This window comes from Acomys minous (genome assembly GCF_964271855.1).
Source record: "Acomys minous genome assembly, chromosome: 5".
Lineage (NCBI taxonomy): Eukaryota > Metazoa > Chordata > Mammalia > Rodentia > Muridae > Acomys > Acomys minous.
In genome coordinates this window covers 24,860,836-24,883,880 of record NC_140494.1, presented here as the reverse complement: position 1 = coordinate 24,883,880, position 23,045 = coordinate 24,860,836, and the positions used below count along the sequence as shown (strand labels likewise).

At 37.8% G+C, this 23,045-nt stretch overlaps 1 protein-coding gene across 4 annotated transcripts in view; it reads right to left on the bottom strand.

The window, feature by feature from the left end:
- Positions 1-1,122: 1,122 nt before the first annotated feature.
- Positions 1,123-23,045, bottom strand: part of LOC311597711 (uncharacterized protein) — a 34,532-nt gene continuing 12,609 nt past the window's right edge. The window contains exons 5-10 of one of the 4 annotated variants that reach the window (XR_014779327.1): positions 21,297-21,434; positions 17,597-17,655; positions 15,411-15,520; positions 9,733-9,766; positions 6,295-6,343; positions 1,123-1,523 (exon numbers count right to left, since the gene is read on the bottom strand). Coding sequence is in view for 3 of the 4 variants with exons in the window: in XM_084782011.1 (XP_084638137.1) it covers positions 1,509-1,523; positions 6,274-6,343; positions 9,733-9,766; positions 17,597-17,655; positions 21,297-21,434 (316 nt within the window). In the remaining variant the exon portion in view is untranslated. Of the gene's footprint in view, positions 1,524-6,273; positions 6,344-9,732; positions 9,767-15,410; positions 15,521-17,596; positions 17,656-21,296; positions 21,435-23,045 lie in introns of all 4 variants that reach the window. The other 3 variants (XM_084782011.1, XM_084782012.1, XM_084782013.1) reach the window with 3 other exon arrangements.

Here is a 23,045-nt window from a genome sequence, read left to right as displayed (position 1 = left end):
CCCCCTTCCATCTGAAGCTGTGAGGTCCTCCAGATCTGGTCCTCCACCTTTCATCTCTAGGCATTCAGAAACAACACCTGCTCAGGACTTCTTGGATTGTCAGTATCATGGGCACCCTCATCATCTGGCAGATGTATCTCTCTGTCTCTCTCTGTCTCTCTCTGTCTCTCTCTGTCTCTCTCTGTCTCTCTCTCTCTCTCTCTCTCTCTCTCTCTCTCTCTCCATTCCACTCTGTTTCTGAAAGCAGGTCTTTCCTTCCCTTAGCCTCCAACTTGATTCTCCTGCCTTTATCTCTAAGTGCTGGGACTATGGGTGTGGGACTCAGGCACATGTCAGGAGAGTGTCAAATCTGAGGCTTTGTGCCTGCTAGTCAAGCAAGAGACTATCCACAACTGTTTGGGAATAAGAAATTCTATACATGTAAGATCACCATCATCTAGTCCACAGCACTACAATTTTGAAACAAGAGCTGAAGATCTCAGTCGGTCATGATAGTATGCCCCTTTGATTCCAGCACCCAGTGGAAGATACAGATGAGTCTTCATGGGTTCAAGGCCATTCTGGTCTACATAGCAAGTTCCAGCCCTTGCAGGGCTACATAGTGAGACCCTGCCTCAAAAATATAATGAAAAAAAAAAGCTAGAACTTTCTCCTTTCTCTTCAACAATGCACTGTATGAAATAAAAGACATACTCAGAGTATAACAAGAGAATATATGTAGTAAGGGTGTATCATTTACATGTAATATATAAAGAAAAAGTCTCCTTTTCACAAAACAAAAGCACCTAGGTTGTATTTAGTGAAATAATTCAAAAACAACCCATTGCTCCCACAGTGAAAAGCTCTGTAGTTCTACCTTAAACTCATTTGTTAGTTTAAAATGTTTTAAATCATGCAAGCATTTTGAATCCACAAACTTTAGGAAATTTTTGATAAAACTGAGTCTCCAGGTTCCCAGCCTTGAATTATCAACACTCTGTTATACACTGAGAAAACCAACCGGATGTGACCTAATGAACAAATCATTCATAGAAAATACTTTTGAAGTAGGTATCCACTCAACATAGTCTGTAGAATTAATTTTAATTAACTATCAATGAAAGTTGCACAAAGTAGTTTGAGTTTTTACTTATTTTTTATTTTATCTATATAAGCACTTCATGGTATACATGGGTTTATTTCTTATTTTTTATAAAACTAAGGCTGAGGAACTAAGTGAGCACAAGGATCATACAGTATGCCCACAGCCATTATTCCAACAAAGTCCAGAATTCATTTCTGCCACTAGGGCAGCACCAATATTGAAAGAGTTCCTTAAATATTTCCTTCATCACAGATAGTCTCTTAGACCCTAATCAGGTTCCTTGAGACCTGTTTAAAGTAGATACTTTATAATTATATAGTTTTGTCTTTTCTCTTTCAGCTGTTTCCATTTTCCAACTTCATGCTTTCAGAAGTCATCACAACTATGGGCTTGGGTTTGCAGTGGCAGCTTCTGTTCATTCACGTTAATGTTCTGGCCTCTGTTAATCACAAAAGAAATGCACATGATTTTTTAACCTGAAATGCAAGAAGATGATCTTAAATCTGAGGTAGTAGAAATGGTAGAAGCCTTAAAGGAGGAAAATAAATTTCTCAAAGAACTATAGGAAAATACGTTCAGACAGATGAAGGAATAGAGTGAAACAGAAGAAGGGAATAGATAAAAACTGTTCAAGACCTGAAAATTGAAGTAGAAGCAATAAAGAAAGCACAATCTGAGGAAATGCTGGAGATTGGATAACTATAGAAGAAACCAGGAACTATAGGCCCAAGCATCACCAACAGAATATAAGAGATGGAAGAGAGAATCTCAGGTGTAGAAGATGCAATTGAAGAAATCAGTACATCAGTCAAAGAAAACATTAATTCTAAAAAGTTCCTGGCACAAAACATCCAAGAAATCTGGGACATTATAAAAAGACAAAACATAAGATTGATAGGCATAGAAGAAGGAAAAAACTCTCAGCTCCAAGACCCAGAAAATATTTTCAATAAAATCACAGAAGAAAATTTCTTCAACCTAAAGAAAGAGATTCCTATAAACATAAGAAGCTTACAAAACACCAAATAGATTGGACCACATAAGAAAATCCTCCTGCCACATAATATTCAAAACACTAAATGTACAGAAAAAAAGAATATTAAAAGCTGTGAGGAAAAATGGCAAAATCACATACAAAGGCAGACCTACAGCTGATTTCTCAACAGAGACTTTAAAAAGCCAGACAGGACTGTGCATATATCTTACAGACACTAACAGACCACATATGTCTTCTCCAACTACTATACCCAACAAAACTTTTATTTACCATAGAGGGATAAAACAAGATATTCCACAACAAATACAAACCCAGCCCTACAGAAGATACTAGAACACACACACACACACACACACACACACACACACACACACCACAAATGCACTCCATCACAGCCAACACTGGGCATACATTGAGTTGATTACAGACAAAATACTGTCCAACCCGGACAAACTGTTGCAGGAAGTCTACTGCCAATCTTTTCAAGGACAAGGTAGGCAAGTCCTTTATAATTTCTGCTTCACATATAATTCTGTCAAATATTCTGGGCCAGAAGGCTGAAGATGATGCACCAACATTATGGAGAAATTTGTGGGGACTGTCCAGGAAGCCAAATAGCTCTATCATTTTTATACTTTTTTAAGCTGTTTGCTTGCACTTCCTACATATTTAGATAATACTTACCCCTTCTTAAGTCTCTGATGGGGTTGAAGACTAGATAGAGTCTTACAGGTAAAAATAATTTTTTAGGATGATAGAAATTGACAAGGGTGCCAAATATACAAATGTAAATCTTACCTAATAATTTTCAACATTGTTATTATTACATATAGTTTGTTATTATAAGAGAAAGAGCCTAAAAGGGGGGATATATAGACATAAAGTCGTTGTGTAACTCAAATGCTGATTTCTGAACCTGCCCCATATCTGGTTTCAATCCTTGTTCTGAGAATCATCTGTCTCAATGTTGTGCAAACACTGCTCCCCAATTGTCCCCTGATATGCCCATAAAGCAGCTTCTAGCTGATCACTGTTCAGAGAAGAGAACAGGGTTGGATTTCCTGCCAGCCAGGGGAGGAGGAATTGGAGGAGGAAGTAGGGGATGCAGTGGTGGGCACAGGTCCAGGAGAGACCAGGAAAGGGGAGCCAGATCAGGAAGGCCACAAAGTGCAAGTATCCTTGGGATTTGCACTGAGAGGAAGCCAGATTAGTTTAAGGGGTTAAGAATGGAGTAATTACTACTGATTTTTTTGTGTAATGAAACTTGTTTAACAAATAATCTAAGAGTCTGAATTATTTGTGTGATAGCCAGGCAAACAGTGAAATGTAAATTTATAAAAATAACATTAACAGATGTGAATGAATAATGGCAAGGAATCATGGTGTGTGTGTGTCTAACATTTTGAGAAAGTCATATGAAAACCTACTACTGTAGAAACCTCCTAAAATATAAACTTACATATTATGTAAAATAATTTAAATGGAGTTATCCTACAATAAGGCAACAATGCCCTCCTAAACACCACAGGATAACAAATGCAAAACTCAGTGCCAGGAATAGGTTACTTCTTTTTGAGTTGTTGGCCAGTGACATGCCACGGACCCCAAACACTGGAAAATATAGCCAATGCTCATGGTTTCCCTCCAGAACTTGAGGGTTAAGGCTGTATTGATGAAGACACCAGATACTTGAGTGATAGAAGACAAAGACAGCAGATGGTTCTCACTTGGATGCCTCATTCCTAGCTTCCATGGTGCAGATTACCAGAAGAAAGGATAATCACCAGTCTTACCCAGCTGTGAACTCTATAAGATACAACCTGACCAACCTGACAAGATACACCCATTGGTACAATAGTGACATGAAAATCATAGAAGTAACCAATCATTAGATGATTGGATTTAAGCACACCTCACTGGTTAAAACCCCTATCTGGTACCAATATTTAGCCAAGAACCCAAATTTGTAATTTGGAGAACCTACTATTTCTCTGCTAAATGAGTACAAAACCAACTGCTAATGACTTAGCATTGCACACATAGACATTGCACACATATTGGGAAAGCTTTTTGCTTTAGATGATAATTAATGCAGAGACCTGGTCAAGATCCAGAGAATACAAGACGGCAGAATCCTAAGACCTAACTGGGGCTTCTGATTCCTGCCTCCCCCCTCAAGGCTCAGAGATCTTTGTGAAAGAAGTGGCAGAAAGATTGTAAGAACAACAAGTGGTGAATAAGTACAAGGAAAGCATTTTCCATACATATCAGAGATGTTTCACATGTGGATATATACAGTCTTAAGACCGCATGCATAAGACTGAACAGCCTCAAGCCAGAGGAAAAATCCCAGCATGGAAAGTGAAGGTGGGCATAAAGTCCCATCCACAGCTAAGCAAGCAAGCAAGCAAAAAAACAAACAAGCAAGTGAGGAAACAAAGAAGGAAACAAACAAGCAAGCAAGCAAGCAAACAAGCAAGCAAGCAAGCAAGGAAACAAACAAGCAAGCAAGGAAGCAAACAAGCAAGCAAGCAAGCAAGCAAACATACAAGGAAACAAACAAGCAAGCAAACAAACAAGGGAACAAACAAGTACACAGACTGTTGTATGCAGACACAAGTATACAGACTGTACACACACACAAGTACACAGACTGTATGCACACACAAGTACACAGACTGTACTCAGACACAAGTACAAAGACTGTATGCACACACAAGTACACAGACTGTATGCAGACACAAGTACACAGATTGTTGTATGCAGACACAAGTACACAGACTGCATGCACACACAAGTACACAGACTGTATGCACACAAAAGTACACAGACTGTTGTATGCAGACACAAGTACACAGACTGTATGCACACACAAGTGCACAGACTGTATGCACACAAGTACACAGACTGTTGTATGCACACACAAGTACACAGACTGTACACACACACAAGTGCACAGACTGTATGCACACACAAGTACACAGACTGTACGCACTCAGAAGTACACAGACTGTATGCAGACACAAGTACACAGACTGTACGCACACACAAGTGCACAGACTGCTATATGCAGACACAAGTGCACAGACTGTTGTATGCAGACACAAGTGCACAGACTGTTGTATGCACACACAAGTGCACAGACTGTTGTATGCACACACAAGTGCACAGACTGTATGCACACACAAGTACACAGACTGTTGTATGCAGACACAAGTACACAGACTGTTGTATGCAGACACAAGTACACAGACTGTTATATGCACACACAAGTACACAGACTATTGTATGCACACACAAGTGCATAGACTGTATGCACACACAAGTACACAGACTCTTGTATGCACACACAAGTACACAGACTGTTGTATGCACACACAAGTACACAGACTGTTGTATGCACACACAAGTACACAGACTGTATGCACACACAGACTGTATGCAGACTGTATGCAGACACAAGTGCACAGACTGTGTGTAGTCCTGGCTATCCTGGAACTTGCTCTGCGGATCCTCTTAGCCAGAGATCTGCCTGCCTCTGCCTCCCCAGTTCTGGACTTAAAGGTATGCACCACAGTGCGTGGAAGGTCTTATATGTTAACTTACAATAATAAGCCCTGTCATCTTCAAACATTTCTGCTGTAAGGTCATCACTTTCATATTAGGATGCCTGGATGGAGAAGGGAACCCAACTATGTTACTCTAAGCCTAAAGAGAATATCTGGAATTGATGCCATGTAGGTGAACATGGTTTTTTTGTAAGGAAAACAACATAGTGTATGGAAAATACAAACTTGACTCTATGGGTTTAAAGAAAAGAGGTGTAAGGATGAGGACAGCTGGGCAGGTAAAAGCACCTGCTGTCAAGTATGAGGATCAGGGTTTGACTCATGGACCTACATTTGATACCTAAGACCTACATGATGGGAGAAAAGAGCTGGGTCTAGCAAGTTACCTCTGTCCTCCACATAAGAGTACACATCACAATCAATCAGTCAACTAATAAATAAATGTAATTTTTAAGATTAAAAACACACGATTAGGTAGAGAAGTGTGGGCAGACTTGGGATGAATTGGAGGAGGGGAATAAATATGGTTAAAATGAAATTATCTAAAAATTAATTAAATGAAAAGAGTAAAGATTATTAAAAGTTCTAAGTAAGAAAATTATTTTCATCAAGGAGAACTTTACCCCAGGATCGACATTACAAACCACATTTGCCACAGGTGGGGTGGTTCCAGCACCAGCTTTCTTGGTAGGCCTTTAGAGCAAAAAAAGTACAAGACATATGAGTACAATTCATTTAAATGTAATGAAATATCAGCTGTCTGCACAGTGAATTACATTTTTATTATTATTATAAGTTGGCTTAAGTGTTTAAGCCCTCTTTAATTAACCATTTCTGCCTCCACCTATCCTGACCTAAAAACGGCTCAATGGTGCATTACTTATGGCTTCGTACCATGCCAATATTTTAGACCCCCTGGAAATACTTTGCATTTAAATATGGCATACCTTGGAGGAAATGAACTAAAATTCCTATCAGTGGTTCATAGAAGTGAAACAAATCTTAGAGCATAAAAGGCATTACAATGATGCCTTCTCTCTCCCTCACTTAATCCTGAATCAAAGACCATGCTTTATTATGAAAATGTATTATCTTCTTTCTTCATCATGGAAAATGTGTATTAAAAAGAACCTATTGGAGGGCTAGAGACATGGTCCAGTTGTTAAGAGCACTTGCTGTTCTTTTGAAGAACCCACATTTTGTTCTCAGCACTCATGTCATGCCTCACAATCATTGAAATTCCAGCTCTACAGGGGTCCTCTGGCCTCTACCAGCGCCTACACAAACATGTGCATACCCACCTGTAGACAGAGACATAGAGAAAGAGAGAGGCAGAGACAGAGAAACCTTGGAGGGAATTTTAAAAAATATTTCTTCATCTCTTTGTCTGAAAAATAGCAGAGGGATTCCCCTGAGACATTTTAAAATGTTGAAAGATAAATTTGTAAAGTCAAAGAATATGTTTACAGTTGTTAATGGAAATGATTTTCACATAGTAGTTGAAACATTATAAGTTATAGTGTTAGAACACAGACGCTATAAGTGGAGAGAGGGCATAGCTGGAGCCTGAGGTTTAAGTAGGGAGGGGGATGAGCATAGGACAGGATGGAAAAGGAATAACTAACACTAAGTATGTTTTTAAAAAACCCAACTAGAAACTTACTCTTTAGCTTATTAAGTGTGTATTCATATATATATTCATATATTAAAGATTTGTTTGTATTAGTTTTAGTTATGTGTATGAGGTAAGTGTATCTTGGTGTTAGCATGTGCACATGAGTACAGGTGCCAGCAGAGGCCAAAAGGGAGTGCTAGATCCTCTATAGCTGGGGTTACAGGCATCTGTGAACTCTCACATGGGTGCAAACAATAGAGCTCTCGTCCTTTTAAAGAACAGTACACACTCTTATAAAACTCTCTCTCTCCTCTCTCTCTCTCTCTCTCTCTCTCTCTCTCTCTCTCTCTCCTCTCTCTCTCTCTCTCTCTCTCTCTCTCTCTCTCTCTCTCTCTCCCCTCTCTCTCTCTCCTCTGTCTCTCTCTGTCTCTCTGTCTCTCTCTGTCTCTCTGTCTCTCTGTCTCTCTCTCTGTCTCTCTGTCTCTCTCTCTCCTCTCTCTCTCTCTCTCCTCTGTCTCTCTCTGTCTGTCTCTCTCTCTGTCTCTCTGTCTCTCTGTCTCTCTCTCTGTCTCTCTGTCTCTCTCTCTCCTCTCTCTCTCTCTCTCCTCTGTCTCTCTCTGTCTGTCTCTCTCTCTGTCTCTCTCTCTCTGTGTCTCTCTGTCTCTCTCCTCTCTCTCTCTCTCTCTCTCTCTCTCTCTCTCTCCGAGACTTTTTAATGGAGTTAATACTATGTAAAGTATAATGATCCTCCCAGTGGCGTTGGTCATAGGTATCCCAGAGATGTTGCTGAAGACACTACATGCTGTGGTCATAGAACATGAGAGAATCAAGCTGGTATTGACTAGGAAGCTTCCTTCTTACTGACTAGCTTTCATAGTACTAGAAGATCCTCCTATGTAGGCAGCTAGGTAAGAAACGTAATTAAAAGTCTTACCTATCCATGAACCCTATGGGCTACAATGATTAACAGCCAAGCAAGATATGGCTGTGCATACAATAATGCTACAAATGCTATAGATAAACAATTCCCTTCTGATTGCATTTAAGACCCTCCTCACAGGAGAAAATGTATGTGTAAATCCAGCAAATGACCTGTGGCTGGGAAGCCCATAGGCCCTAGAGAAGAATCTACCACTATTATTTTGCTAAGAGCAAATTATATTATACTGCCTTGTAGATATGAGTCTCTGGATCCAGAGAATAGTGAAGTTCTGAGATCCCATGAAAAACATCTCTTTTTACAGAGGACAGTGGTTGGCATAGAGACTCAAACATGGTCAAACTACAGAGAATATGAGTCTGTGAAATGCTCAGGCTAAAGGAGGCATCTTTTTCATAATCCCTACTCCAAAGGCTCAGGGAATAAGGAACAAGAGGGCACAGAAAGACTGTAAGAGCCAGAAGACAGGAATGAGTGCAGCAAACAGTGTCTGGTGGACATGACAAGGCCATTGACCTCATGAAAGCATGCTACCAACTGTTAGGTTCATGAGCTTCTTTGCCAGCCAATTGTAAACCTTGACCATACATGTGCACAAGAAGTGCAGCAGTGAGTTGGAAAAGAAGTGCCATAGAGCGGACATCTACCCTGGGTACATGAGAGACTCCAATCCACTCTCTATAAAATGAGATTAAGTAAATGTTGCACATTTCAAGTTTCCACAGAAACTTTCCTCAGTGTCTTGAGTGATTTTTTAACAACTTTCAAAGGAAATTTTGTCCATTCCCAATATTAAGCAAACAAAAGCAACATATTAGTCAAAATTCTCTTGAACCTCTGATGTGCACTTGCCCTTCTATAGAACTTTTCAATATTGCAGGTCTATAGTGTTGTGTTATCTTTATCAGACATCTCATGAAACCCAGAAAACACTGCGCATGCAGTCACTATGCACTTTTAGTAAAACATTCCTCCCACACACTTCTTCCATTTTGCTGTGTACTGCACATGACTTCATAGTCACATTTAAGTAAGATCGTCCCTAAAATATATTTTAACAGTATTTTTAAAATATTAAGATACATTCTTGGATTATAGCTGTGTTTCTTCTGAAATGCCAAAGCATATATGACATAGGGGAGGGGAGTAGGGGGAAAGCAGGGGTAATTAATTTTCTTAATCGACTTTATATATATATTTCTTGCCCCTGAGCTCTTGAAGGGCTTCTCAGTCTATGAAGAGAAACAAGATACTTCACTATAGAAGTAGATAGTCTGACATTTATATCATGGGCTGGATTCTGACTTGATAGGACAATTAATCAAACTCTAAATGATGGTTGCTTAATTATTAAGGTAAATGAGTTATAATAGCATGGGTCCTTTTGCATAGCTGTTGTAAAAACTATAATAAAGAACATGTATTAACATACAGTACAGAATCAGGGACAAAGTACAGCATCATGAAGCTTCCTTTCATCCCACTCTATTATCAATTGACATTCTTTTATAAATTTACAAATCCTACCTGATAGAAGATCTCTTTTCAGAACCTTTAAGTGCTATAAAACAAAACAAAACAAAATAAAATTTACCTTGTGTGGACAACATAACACTGCCAAGTATTAAAAGTGCCATAGCTGAGCATGGGAATAGAAAGCAGAGGCCGCCCTTGGTACACCTGAGCAGCTTTGGGCTTGGAGAGAGCTCCACCCACTGCTTACCATCCTGGCCCACCTGGGACACAGAGATCTGACAAACAGAGCTAAGTTGGGTAAGGGCCACAACCCACATTAGCTGCCATCCTGGAAAAGACAGTAGAACACCTGAGAAGCTTTGGGCTTGGATCTCTCTCCACCTACTGCTTACCAGCATGGTCCATCTGGGTCATAGAGAGAGAACCAGCAAAGGTGAGTCCAGCACTGGCCACAACCCACATTGTCCACTGTACCAAGGACGCCTGAGGGGCACACAAGCAGCTTTCACCTTGGAGCTCTCTCAGTCTGCTCCTTTCCTGCCTGACCCAACTGGGACACAGACAGTGAACCAAGCAGACCTGAGCTGGGAGCATGCTCTATCTAACACCAATTGTTCGCCATTATGAGGAGGCTTCTGGGGAGCCCTAGCAAATAGCCTTTGGCTTGGAGCTCTTTTCACCTGCTCACAACCAGCCTGGCCCATGTGGTACATAGACATGACCCTATTGGAAGAACCTCCAGGCCTGACAATATCAGAAAATATAAAATGTCTAGAGGCCAATGCAATAACACAAGCAACAAAACTCAGAGCCATCTTACAGCACCAGAAACCAGTGGTCCTACCACAGCAAGCCCTAGGGATATTAACACCCCCAAAGAACAATAAGAAGATTTTCAATCTGAGGTGATAAAAATGATAGAAGCCTTGAAGGAGGAAAATAAATCTCTCAAAGAAATATAGAAAAATACATTCAATCAGATGGAGGAATTGAATAAACCACTTAAATAATTAGAGGAAAATACAATCAAATGGGAGAAAGAAATGAATAAAACAATTCAAGACCTTTAAAATGAATTAAAAGCAACAAGAAAACACAATCTTTAAAAATCCTAGAGTTGGAAAACCTAGAGAAGAGAACAGAAACTGCAGACACAACACCAACAGAATACAAGAGATGGGAAAGAGAATCTCAAGTGTAGAAGATGTGGTTGAAGTAACTGATACATCAGTCAAAGAAAATGTTGAAGCTGAAAATTTTCTAACACAAAATATCCAAGAAACCTAGGGCACTATAAAAAGACCAAACCTAAGAATACTGGAAATAGAAGAAGGAAAAGAATCCAAGTTAAATGGCCCAGAAAATATTTTCAACAAAAGCATAGAAAATTTCCCCAACCTAAAGCAAGAAATGTCCATAAGCATACAAGAAGCCTAGAGAACTCCAAATAGATTGGAACAGAATAGAAAATCCTCCTGCCACATATAATCAAAACACTAAATGTACAGAACAAAGGAAAATATTAAGATAATATTAAAAGAGGAAAAGGCCAACTCACATATAAATGCAAACCTAGCAGAATCACACCCGACTTCTCAACAGAGACTATGAAAGCCAGAAGGGCCTGGACGGAAGTCACGCAGACACTAAGAGACCACAGATGCCAACCCAGACTATTAAACCAAGCAAAACTTTCAATCACCATGTGGAGAAAGCAAGATATTCCATGACAAAATCAACTTTAAACAGTACCCACAGAACCTTACAGAAAATACTGGAAGGAAAACTCCAACCAAAGAGACAAACTACAGCCAGGAAACTCAAGAAATAAATAACCACACATCCTCAAAACCAAAAGAAAGGAAGCACATACATGCACTCTACCTCTACCAACATCAAATTAATAGGAACTAACAACCACTGCTCATTAATATTTCTCAACATGAATGGCCTCAACTCCCAAATAAAAAGACACAAGCTAACAGAATGGATATAAAAACAGGATGAATCATTCTTCTGCATACAAGAAATACATCTCAGCAATAAAGATAGTCATTACCTCAGAGTAAAGGTCTGGTAAAAGGTATTCCAAGAAAATGGACCCAAGAAATAATCTGGAGTAGTCATTCTGGTGTCTAACAAAATAGACTTTCAACCAAAACTAATCAAAAGAGATGGGGAAGGACCCTTCGTATTTGTCAAAGGAAAAATATACCAAGATGCAGTATCAATTCTGAACATCAATACCCCAACATCAAGAACATCCATATTCATAAAAGATATATTACTAAAGTTTAAGTCACATATTGATCCCCACAAATTAATAGTGAAATAAATGAAGTCAATAAATTAGAAACAAAGAAAGTAATTCAAATAATTAATAAAGCCAAGAACTGGTTCTTTGAGAAAACCAACAAGATAGACAAACCCTTAGCCAAACTAACTAAAAGTCAGATGGAGAGTACTCAAGCAAACAAAATCATAAATTAAAAAGGAGAGATAATGACAGACACTGAGGAAATCCAAAGAATTGTCAGGTCTTACTTCAGAAGCCAATATGCCACAAAATTTGAAAATCTAAATAAAGTGGACAATTTTCTTGAAAGCTGGCAATTACCAAAATTGAATAAAAATCAGGTAAACAAATTAAATAGTCCTATATCTCCTAAGGAAATTCAGACAATAATCAAAAGTGTCCCAACAAAAAAAGAACCCAGGGCCAAATGGATTCAATGCAGAATTCTCCCAGATCTTCAAAGAAGAACTAATACCAATTCTCTTCAAACTATTCCAAAAAATAGAAGCCGAAGGAACATTACCAAACTCATTCTTTGAGTCCACAGTCACCATGATAACTAAACTACATAAAGACCCAACAAAGAAAGAATTCCAGACCAGTTTTCCTTATGAACGTTCATGCAAGAATACTCAATAAAATACTTGCAAATAGAATCCAAGAACACATCAAAAATATCACCCATCATGACCAAGTAGGCTTCATCTCAGAAATGCAGAGGTAGTTCAATATACTGAAATCCATCAGTGTAATCCACCATAAAAATAATCTGCAAGAGAAAAACGCCTAGATGCCAAAAAAGTGTTTGACAAAGTCCAACATCCATTCATGTTAAAAGTCTTAGAGAGATTGGGGATACAAGGCACATACCTAAACATAGTAAAGGCAATATACAGCAAGTCTATAGCCAACATCAAACTAAATGGAAAGAAACTTAAATAAATTCCAATGAAATTAGGGACAAGACAAGGCTGTACACACGCTTCATATGTCTTCAATATAGTACTTGAAGTCCTAGCAATAAGATAACTAAGGGAAATCAAGGAAAGACAAATTGGAAAGGAAGAAGTCAAAGTATCACTATGTATAGATGATATGATAATATACATAAGTGACCCAAAAACATTCTATCAAGGAACTCCTGCAGTTGATAAACACCCTCTGCAGAGGGGCTGGATACAAAAGCAATTTTAAAAAACTCAGTAGCCATCCTTTATACAAAAGATAAACAGTCTGAGAAAGCAATTAGGGAAACAACACCCTTCACAATAGGCACACACACAGAAGAAAAAATAAAGTATCTTGATGTAACTCTAAGCAAGCAAGTCAAAGATCTGTATGAAAAAAACTTCAAGACTCCAAAGAAATAAAGAAGATATCAGAAGGTGGAAAGATCTCTCATGTTCATGGATTGGGAGGATCAACATAGTAAAAATGTCCATCTTACCAAAAGCAATCTACAGATTCAATGCAATTCTGATTAAAATGCCAATACAATTCTTTACAGACCTTGAAAGAACAATTCTCAACTTCATTTGAAAAAATAAAAAACACCCAAATAGCTAAAACAATCCTATACAATAAAAGATCTGAAGACATCTCCATCCCAGATCTCAAACTGTACTATAGAGGAACAGTAATAAAAAAAATGGCATAGCATTGGCATAGAAACAGACAGGTGGATCAATAGAATTGAATTGAAGACTCAGAAACAAACCCACACACCTATGGACACTTGATTTTTGACAAAGAAGCCAAAACCATACAATAGAAAAAAGATAGCCTCTTCAACAAATGGTGCAGGTCTAACTGTATGTCTACTTGTAGAAAAATAAAAATAGACCCTTATTTATCATCCTATACAAAACTAAAGTCCAAGTGTATTAAAGACTTCAACGTAAAACCAGACACTGTTAGATGAAAAAGTAGGGAAGAGATTTGGGCTCAGGAGACAACTTCCTGAACAGAACACCAATCGCTCAGGATCTAAGTTCAACAATTAGTAACTGGGACCTCATGAAGCTGAAAATCTTCTGGAAGGCAAAAGACACTGTCAACAGCACAAAGTGGCAGCCTACAGAATGGGAAAAGATCTTTACTAAGCCTACATGTGACTAAAGGCTAAAAATATATAAAGAACTCAAGAAATTAAACACTACCAAACAAACTAATCCAATTGAAAAATGTGGTACAAAACTAAACAGAAAATTCTCAACATGGGAATACTGAATGGCTGAGAAACACTTAAAGAAATGCTCAACATCCCTATTCATCAGGGAAATGTAAATTAAAACACACTCTGAGATTCCATTTCACACCTATCAGAACGGCTAAGATCAAAAATTCAAGTGACAGCACATGCTGGAGAGGATGTGGAAAAAGAGAAATATTCCTCCATTGCTGTTGGGAGCCAAACTTGTACAACCACTTTAGAAATCAATCTGGAACCTTCTCAGAAACTTGGGAACAGTTCTATTTCAAGACCCAGCCACACCAATTCTGAGCATATACCCAAAAGATGCTCTGCCATATAATAAAGCTATTTCCTAAACTATATTCATAGCAGCTTTATTCATCATAGCCAGAATCTGGAAATAACCTAGATGTCCCTCAACTGAATAATGGATAAAGAAACTGTGATGCAATTGCATAATGGAATACTACTTAGCTATTTAAGACAAGGGAATCTTGAAACTAGCAGGCAAATGGATGGAACTAGTAAAGATCATCCTGAGTGAGGTAACCCAGACACAGAAAGACATGTTTGGACTCAGGAATGTTTCTCTTTTCCTTTATCTTTCTTTTTCAGGTATGGAGAAAGGGGTTGAAAAGAAAGAAGGGAGAATATAGAAATATAAATGGATGATAGGACAACAAGTAGATTATTGACTCTCCTCCTCAACTTAAGGCCTTAATGTTACTAACAAATAAGATTATTTTTAAATCATTGGTATAGAATTTTGTCCATTGATGCAAAATAAGTTTAAATTTGATACATTGGTATAGAATTCAAATTTAAGATTATTCTTCACACATATTATACTCTCTCTCTCTCTCTCTCTCTCTCTCTCTCTCTCTCTCTCTCTCTCTCTCTAATATGAGGTATTGTTCCCATACAACTCAAGTAGGATACAAGGTTTACCTCCAACACTTTGAAAGTGCTATTGCAGGCTGTTTAGGATAATCAAGTAATACAAGTTAATTGTTAGTTTATCAAATCATGGTAAAGTCAATTAGTAATCTATTTTTATCGCAATAATATACATCCTAGCTATAACAGATAGATATGATTCTGTAGATAATAAGGTAAAATAGTTAGATATGGTCTTCAAATCCTCAGAGTCCTACAAAATATGGCATTTAAAGATGTTTTTATTGTTTTAAAGATTCTTTGATAATAAGACAGGTTAACTCCTGGCAACACCCAGCCTACCTCAAAGAAGATGATGAACATCAAAGAACCTCCTTATGGAGATGGCTTCAAATGCGGCAAACCAGCCACTGGGCAAAATGTCCTCATTTTCGCTACAGACATAATTCTGCCTAAAAATAAGCAAGCTTTAATGCAGGCAGAATTGACAGCCAAACTCTGCCAAGATATAGTAAGCAAGTCCTCAACTGTTTCTGCCTCACAAATATATCTGTCAGATACACTGGGCCAGAAGGCTGAAGATGATGCTCCAATGTTATAGAGAGTTTTGGGTGAGTATTCAGGCAGCATACTGTCTCTGTCATTTTTTTTTCACTTTGGAAGCTGCTACTCTGCACTTCCTGTTTACTTACTTTCCAATTTTATTCCTTCTCAGGTCTCTGATGGGGTTGAAGACCAGATAGTTTAGTCTTACAATTAAGCTTACTTGTTTGGGGGTTAAGATGCTTTTACGTCTTGATGGGTGTTTTAAGTTGATAGAAATGAGTACGATAGATACTGATTTAAATGCAGAATTTTAGACTCACCAAGATAGGAAAAATATTTTCTTCAAGGTTGCCAAATACAAATAGCCAAAACACTATGAATGTACATTTATATAATTCCTGATTGTTTTATGTTACTTATTGCTGTATGTAGTTTATTGTAATTTATGTGTAATAATATAAATGTATATGTAAAAAAGAAATATAACAAAAAATCAAATTTAAAAAATCAATTAAAAATTTAAAGTTTTTGCCAGGTGGTGATAGCAGAATCTTTAATCCCATCACTTGGGTGGCTAAGGCAGACAGATCTCTGAGTTGGAAGCCAGCCTGGTCTTCAGAGCAAGTTCCAGGACAGCAATGGCTATACAGAGGAACTCTATCTTGAAAAACAAAACAAAGATTTAAAGTTTTCATTGTAAAGATGTTTCATTTTTCTTGGTTATGTTTATTCCTACACACTTCTATTTTGTGAGGCTATGGGGAATAGGAGTGCTGCTATTTCTTTCTCAGAATATTTGTTGTTGGCATGTACATTTTTGTAAGTTGATTTTGTATCCTGACACTTTGCTGAAATTGTTGACTATTTCTAGAAGTTTTCTGGTGGAACTTTGGGGATCTCTTATGTTATATCATATCATCTTCACATAGGAATAATTTAACTTCTTATTCTACTTGTATCCCTTCAATTTCTTTTTCCTGTTTTATTGATATTGCAACAGCATGGTGAAAATGGACAGCCCAGCATCATTCCTGATTTTAATGGGATTGTTTGAGCAGCTAGTGATTTAGAGCTCTTACCTAGAATGGGCTCTGCATTCAAACCTTATTGACTAGCATTACCTAGTAGAGTTAATATTTTTTAATCTAATATATTTCAGGTAGCCTAGTATTACTGTATATTATACAATAGCTAGTAACCTGAAGTGGAGCTATTGGTATTTATGGCTTCTGGTGGAGGAAGAGCCAGTTTTCCTCAATGATGGTGGCTCTGAGAAGCTACCCAACTCAAGTAAATGATACCACACCCATCCACACACAACAGCATTAAATGGATTCATTGGATATTGAAAGATAAATTGGGATTAACATGAAACTGGAAGAGGAGAGTTATGGCTGCTACAGATGAGAAATTGGAATAGAAGAAATAGGAGTATGTTTGATGAAAACACATTACATTCATGTGTAAATATTATAAAATTATATAAAACCACAGAAATAATGAGTGTTGTAGTCTAGATTGAATAGGTTGAAAATGTATAAAGTCAAGTTTTTTTACTAACAACATAGGAAAGAAAAAATAAAATGCTTTAACATTACTCATGTTTAGTGACATATACAACTAAGTAAATAATGTTCAACTATGTGATTCAACATAATATTATAAAAAGGCCCGTTTTATAACATGCTCAACTTGCTACAATGTGATGGTTATTGGAATATATAATATACTAATTTTGAGAATCTTTTTTAAACATAGGACATAAACTATTTTAAGTGCCAAAATTAGTAAACCATTTTCTTCTCACACAATACCATTTCAGATTGAAATTTTCATATAATTAATTTCTTCATAATTCTGAACTCTAACCTAGAAAAAAAGTAAATGCAACCTACAGTTGGTTTTGAAAACTTTTATCATCAGAACTACCTTACCCTGGCATTTTCTTCTGGAATACAACTACCAAGAAAGAGATGTCTTACCTTGAGTTTTCTCTCTTAGGTTTATTAAATTTTGCTCATACTCCAAAAGTACTGTCTTCCTATGACATACAAAAAAGTGGTATATGCAATCATTACTTTGATATTGGTATCAAAACCATGCCAAACATATTAAATTTTTGAGAGTGTTTCAGGTGGTGTCAGTTAAGTTTGTATAGTGTTCAAAACTGTGAACTTGAGCATATTAGTATTAAGCATTAAGTTAGATAAGGGAATAACAAAGAAATGGTGACGAATCAGTGTCAGCTCATACATTAGGCTATCTTGACATTACGAGAAGAATCATAACTATGAATACACTTCTAGCTTCATGACTAATAGCTATTGTTAGACACAATTTCTCTTACAATAAAACTCTTAGGTTTCTGAAAATTACCTTACTGCTTTAGTTCAAGTTATTATAAAAACTTAACAATATAAAAATATAAAGAAATAAATATAAAAGCAATGTAATTATTTAGATCTTAACAGTGAATTGCTTTAAAAACCCAAATAAACCTTTATGTGTGTTTTTCTTCTCAGAAACTAATGTCCAAATATTACAGCTTTCAGCAAATATGATATGCTGTAATATTTACTAGATATTCTGTTATTTGTGTTTATAGTTTAGAAAATAATAGACACTGGATAGTTTTAAACTAAAATTCATATTAACATATCTTCTTAAATTAGTCAAATAATTATTCATTATTATTGAACTAATAAATCATACTAAGATTTTTAAACAAAGGAATAAGAGTACATCATAGTGGAGACAGATACAGAGAACCACAACCAGACATTATACAGAAAGAGAGTCTAAATGAGATGTCTCCATCAACTCCTCAATGCTGACGGAATCCCATGAAAGAGAAGGTAGGAAGATTTTAGGAGCCAGCTGTTTTGGAGGGTACGAGGATAACAAGGCTCTCTGAATCAACTAGGCAAGCTACATTGGAGTTCACAGAGACTAAAGCAGCAAGCAAATGGCCCGCATGGGTCTACATCAGGTCCTCTGTGCATATATTATAGCAATTAGCTTAGTGCTTTAATTGAACTCCTGAAAAACAGTGGGCCTCTGACTCTTGTGTGTGTTCTTGGGACTCTTTTTCTGTTCAGTTGCTATGTCCCACTTTGATATGACTATTTTGCTTCATCTTATTGTGCTTTATTTTGTCATGTTTGGCTGTTATCTCTTAGAAGCCTTTTTTTCCCAATAAGAGACAGAGAAGGAGTGGACCCACAGGAGCAGGGGGGTGGGAAAGAAATAAAGAAGTAGAGGAAGAGAAAACTATAATTATAACATATTATGTGAAAAAAGAATCTGAGGTTCCATCTTACACCCGTCAGACTGGCTAAGATCAAAAACTCAAGTGACAGCACATACTGGAGAGGAGGTGGAGTAAGAGGAACACTCTGCCATTGCTGGTTGGAGTGCAAATTTGTACAACCACTTTGGAAATCCATCTGGCTGTTTCTAAGAAAATTGGGAATATCACTACCACTCCTGGTCATATACTCAAAAGATGCTTAACCATACAACAAGGACATTTGTTCAATTATGTTTATAGCAGCTTTATTCATAATAGCCAAAAACTGGACACAACCCAGATGTACCTCATTCAGAAAATAGATAAGAAAATGTGATATATTTACATAATGGAATACTACTCAGCTATTAAAAACAAGGAAATCATGCAATTTGTTGGCAAATGAATGGAACTATAAAAGATCATCCTGAGTGAGGTGACTCAGACCTAGAAAGCCACTCATTGAATACACTCACTTATATGTAAGTCGTTATTAGCTATATAATTCAGGATAACCATAGTACAATCCACAGATCCAAAGAAGCTAAGTAACAAAGAGGATGCGAGGGAGGATGTTTCAATGCCACTCAGAGAGGGGAAATAAAATAGACATCAGAAATAGATGAAAAGAGGGAACTGTGGAGGAGAGGGTGTGGTGAGGGGAAAGAGGGTGGGGACCAGATGTGGGAAGAGCAGGACGGAAGGATGGAAGAATGGAAACAGAGTGGGGGGGGAGGGCATCTCTAGGACAAGCTTAAGCCCTGAAATAGCATAGCCTTAGGAGGATATGGGGTGACTCTAGCTGAGCCTCCTAGTATTGGGGGACATGGAAAGTGAAGTGGTCACATCCTGTAGTCAGGCAGGACTTCCAGTGGAGGGAGGGGGACAACAACACACCCACAAAACCTTTGGACCAAAATTTACCTGCAAGATGTGCAGGGACAAAGATGGATCAGAGATTGACGAAATGGCCAACCAATGCCTGGCCCAACTTGAGACCCACCAAATGGGAGAGAGCCAACCCCTGAAACTATTAATGATACTGTGCTATGCTTGCAGGCGGGAGCCTAGCATAACTGTCCTCTGAGAGGCTCCACCCTGCAGCAGATTGAAACGGATGCTGAGACCCACAGCCAAATATTAGGCAGAGCTTGGAGAGTCTTGTGGAAGATTTGAGGGAAGGACAGAAGGACCCACAAGGGACAAAAACTCCACCAGAACACTAACAGAGTAACTAACTGGGTTCATAGGGTCTTACAGAGACTGTAGCACAGACTGAAGAGCATGCATTGACTGGACGGACCTAGGCCCCTTCCACATATGTGGCTGATGGGTAGCTTGGTCTTCACGTGGGTCCCCTAGCAAGTGGAGTGGAGGAGGCTGTCTCTAACATGGACTCCACTGTCTGGTTTTGGATCACTTTCCCCTAGCTGGGCTGCCATATTTGGCCTCAGTTGAAGAGGATGTGCTTAGCCTTGATGTGCCAGGATGGGTTTGGGGGGGGGCCTCCCCTTTTCTGAAGGTAAGGGAGGGGGTAAAGGAGGAAGAGAGTGGAATGGCAGGATAAGGAGGAGAGGAGGGGAGATGCTGTGATAGTGATGTAACGTGAAAAAATAAAACATGCACTTTTTAAAGGTTTTGAACAGATGGGAAGGGTCAGTTTACTGTGGATGGGTAAGGGGAAAGCTAAGAATCATAGCTGTTAAAAATAAAGAATTTTTGAAATAAAATCCATATAAGATGAAGACACTGTTCTATGATTATGTGACTATTACCACAAAAGCTCAGGGATGTGAATCAATAAGAGCAACCACTGAGCAGTTGTTAATCTTTACTGTACTGTAAGATCCACGTTCATAGCAAAACCTTAACGGAAGTTCTTCCTCTGAGCTGTGAAAGAGGGCTGACTCCCTTGTACTTACAGAACTAGTTGGTTTCCTGGAATTCCAAGTAGGAGTGTATAGAAGACAAATTTTAGGGATTTTCTTCTAAAGTGGACATTTTAAGACTAAAGTAAACAATTAGAAAATAAAAATGTGACATTGTGTCTGATGCACAAGGGTTATATTTGGAATGAAATGAAGCATTCTGGAAATCCTTAGGCATGAAGATCTTCAAACTCCTGAGGCAGGGTTTCTGGATGGACCTCAGTGATAGAAGTCTTACCTTGTCCACAGGCCCTGTATTCAATACCAACACTATTAAAAATAAAACATGTCTTGGGATTAAAATATCCTGCACCAATTTCTACTTCTAAATAATCTGTTATTGTGCTTGGTTTCTAGCTGATAAAGTAGACTAACTCGTGTCCATCTTAAAACTACCTAACCTGACAATGAATTATCACCTGGTGTGGCCAATTGAAACAGTTAATGTTGATTAGAACTACTTACACTTCACGATCGCCTTCAGTAGCATAACGTAAAGCAGTCCATCCAAATAAATCTTTGAAATTAGTGTCAACACCTTGTTGTAGAATAAGGCTGACCATAGCTGGCGAATCACATCTTACAGCATACATGAGAGAATTTCTAAAATAAATGTAACTTGTTACAAACCTTAATATAGTTACTTAAATGGTTATTGCATATGCTTTGCCGAATAGCTTGCCCAACCATATAGAATTGTTAATAGACATAAGTATTTTGGGAGATCCAGTATTCAATGCTGTGGGTTATCTTCAAAGCTAAAAAAAGTCACAGAACTCTAGTAGATTCCTTTCCCATTAATCTATTACCTAGGAGGATTCCCAACTTAATATCTTTGATGGACAACTATGGTACTAAGGAAAATTTATGTGAAATACATTAAAATTTAGGAGCTTTGTCTATTTCTTCCCTGGCCTAATGTAACATCTTATAACTTTTTTAAAAAGATATTTATTTATTATGTATATGAGTATGCTGTCTTCATGTACACCAGAAGAGGGCATTAGATCACATTACAGATGGTTGTGAGCCATAATATGGTTGCTGGGAATTGAACTCAGGACCTCTGGAAGAGCAGCCAGTGCTCTTAACCTCTAAGCCATCTCTCCAGCCCCGTAACTTTTATTCATATTGAAAAACTAAAATTATTTGTGTGCTTAGTATAGTAAAGTACCAATATAAAATAATATTGATAATAGTGGCAAAGATGGTTATAGTACTTTCAGTTAATGATGCTGATAACCAAAGATGGACAGGGACTCAATATGTATGTTTTATCATACAGATCAGGATGACTTTAAACTCAGCTTTCCTGCCTCTGTCTACTGAGTGCCAGGGTTAAAATTATGTGCAACCACAACCAGCTCCCACACGAATATTCTTAGTACACTCTTCAAGTGTATTATTATATTTTAATATATTAGAGGTGTGTTTTCTCTGGTTTAGCTACAAAGGTCTGGGAAGCAATGCAGTCCAATACCTAAGAGCAGCTTGAAATTGTTCGGTCTAAAAGCAGAACATGGCATCATTTATGTGGTGCTGGTTTGGAGCAAAAATAATGCAAGAGTTAGGAGATTGTGAGGATTTTCTCCAGGGTTTCAGGATGAAAAATAAGCCCCTGAGGCCAGGCAATGGGTAGCAGGCTGGAGTTTCCAGTGCAGAGCTCCTAATTGAGTTATATGTTGAACTGTGAATGGGACCTCGGGGTGCTAGAGATGTCAAGGACACAGGAATCCTTGAGAGAATTCTCGCACCGTCTCCCAGCCATGGGGATACTATACCATGGTCTCCCTGCTAAGATAGACAATACATTCTGAGGTCACGAGCCAAAATAAATCTTCCCTCCAGTAATTTGCCTTTGTCATGTACTATGTCATGCCTATATGAAAAGTAAGTAGTCTAGAATGTTTTTTTTATTTTTATACTTAATATAGAATTTTCCAAAGTATATTTAAACAAAAGCCATGCATTTTAGTTAATTCAAGGTCATATGTACTAATATCAGATTTAAAATTAGAGAAATCAGTCAATATTAATAAGAGATTATAAACACTATTACATACCACTCATTTTGAAGTACTTAAATTCTAAACTGGGCATGGTCACCCATTTCTTTAATCCCAGCCCTCAGAAAGCAGAGTCTGGCAGATCGCTGAGTTTAAGGCAAGCCTGATCTATAGAACAAGTTCTAGGACCACCAGAGCTACAAAGAAA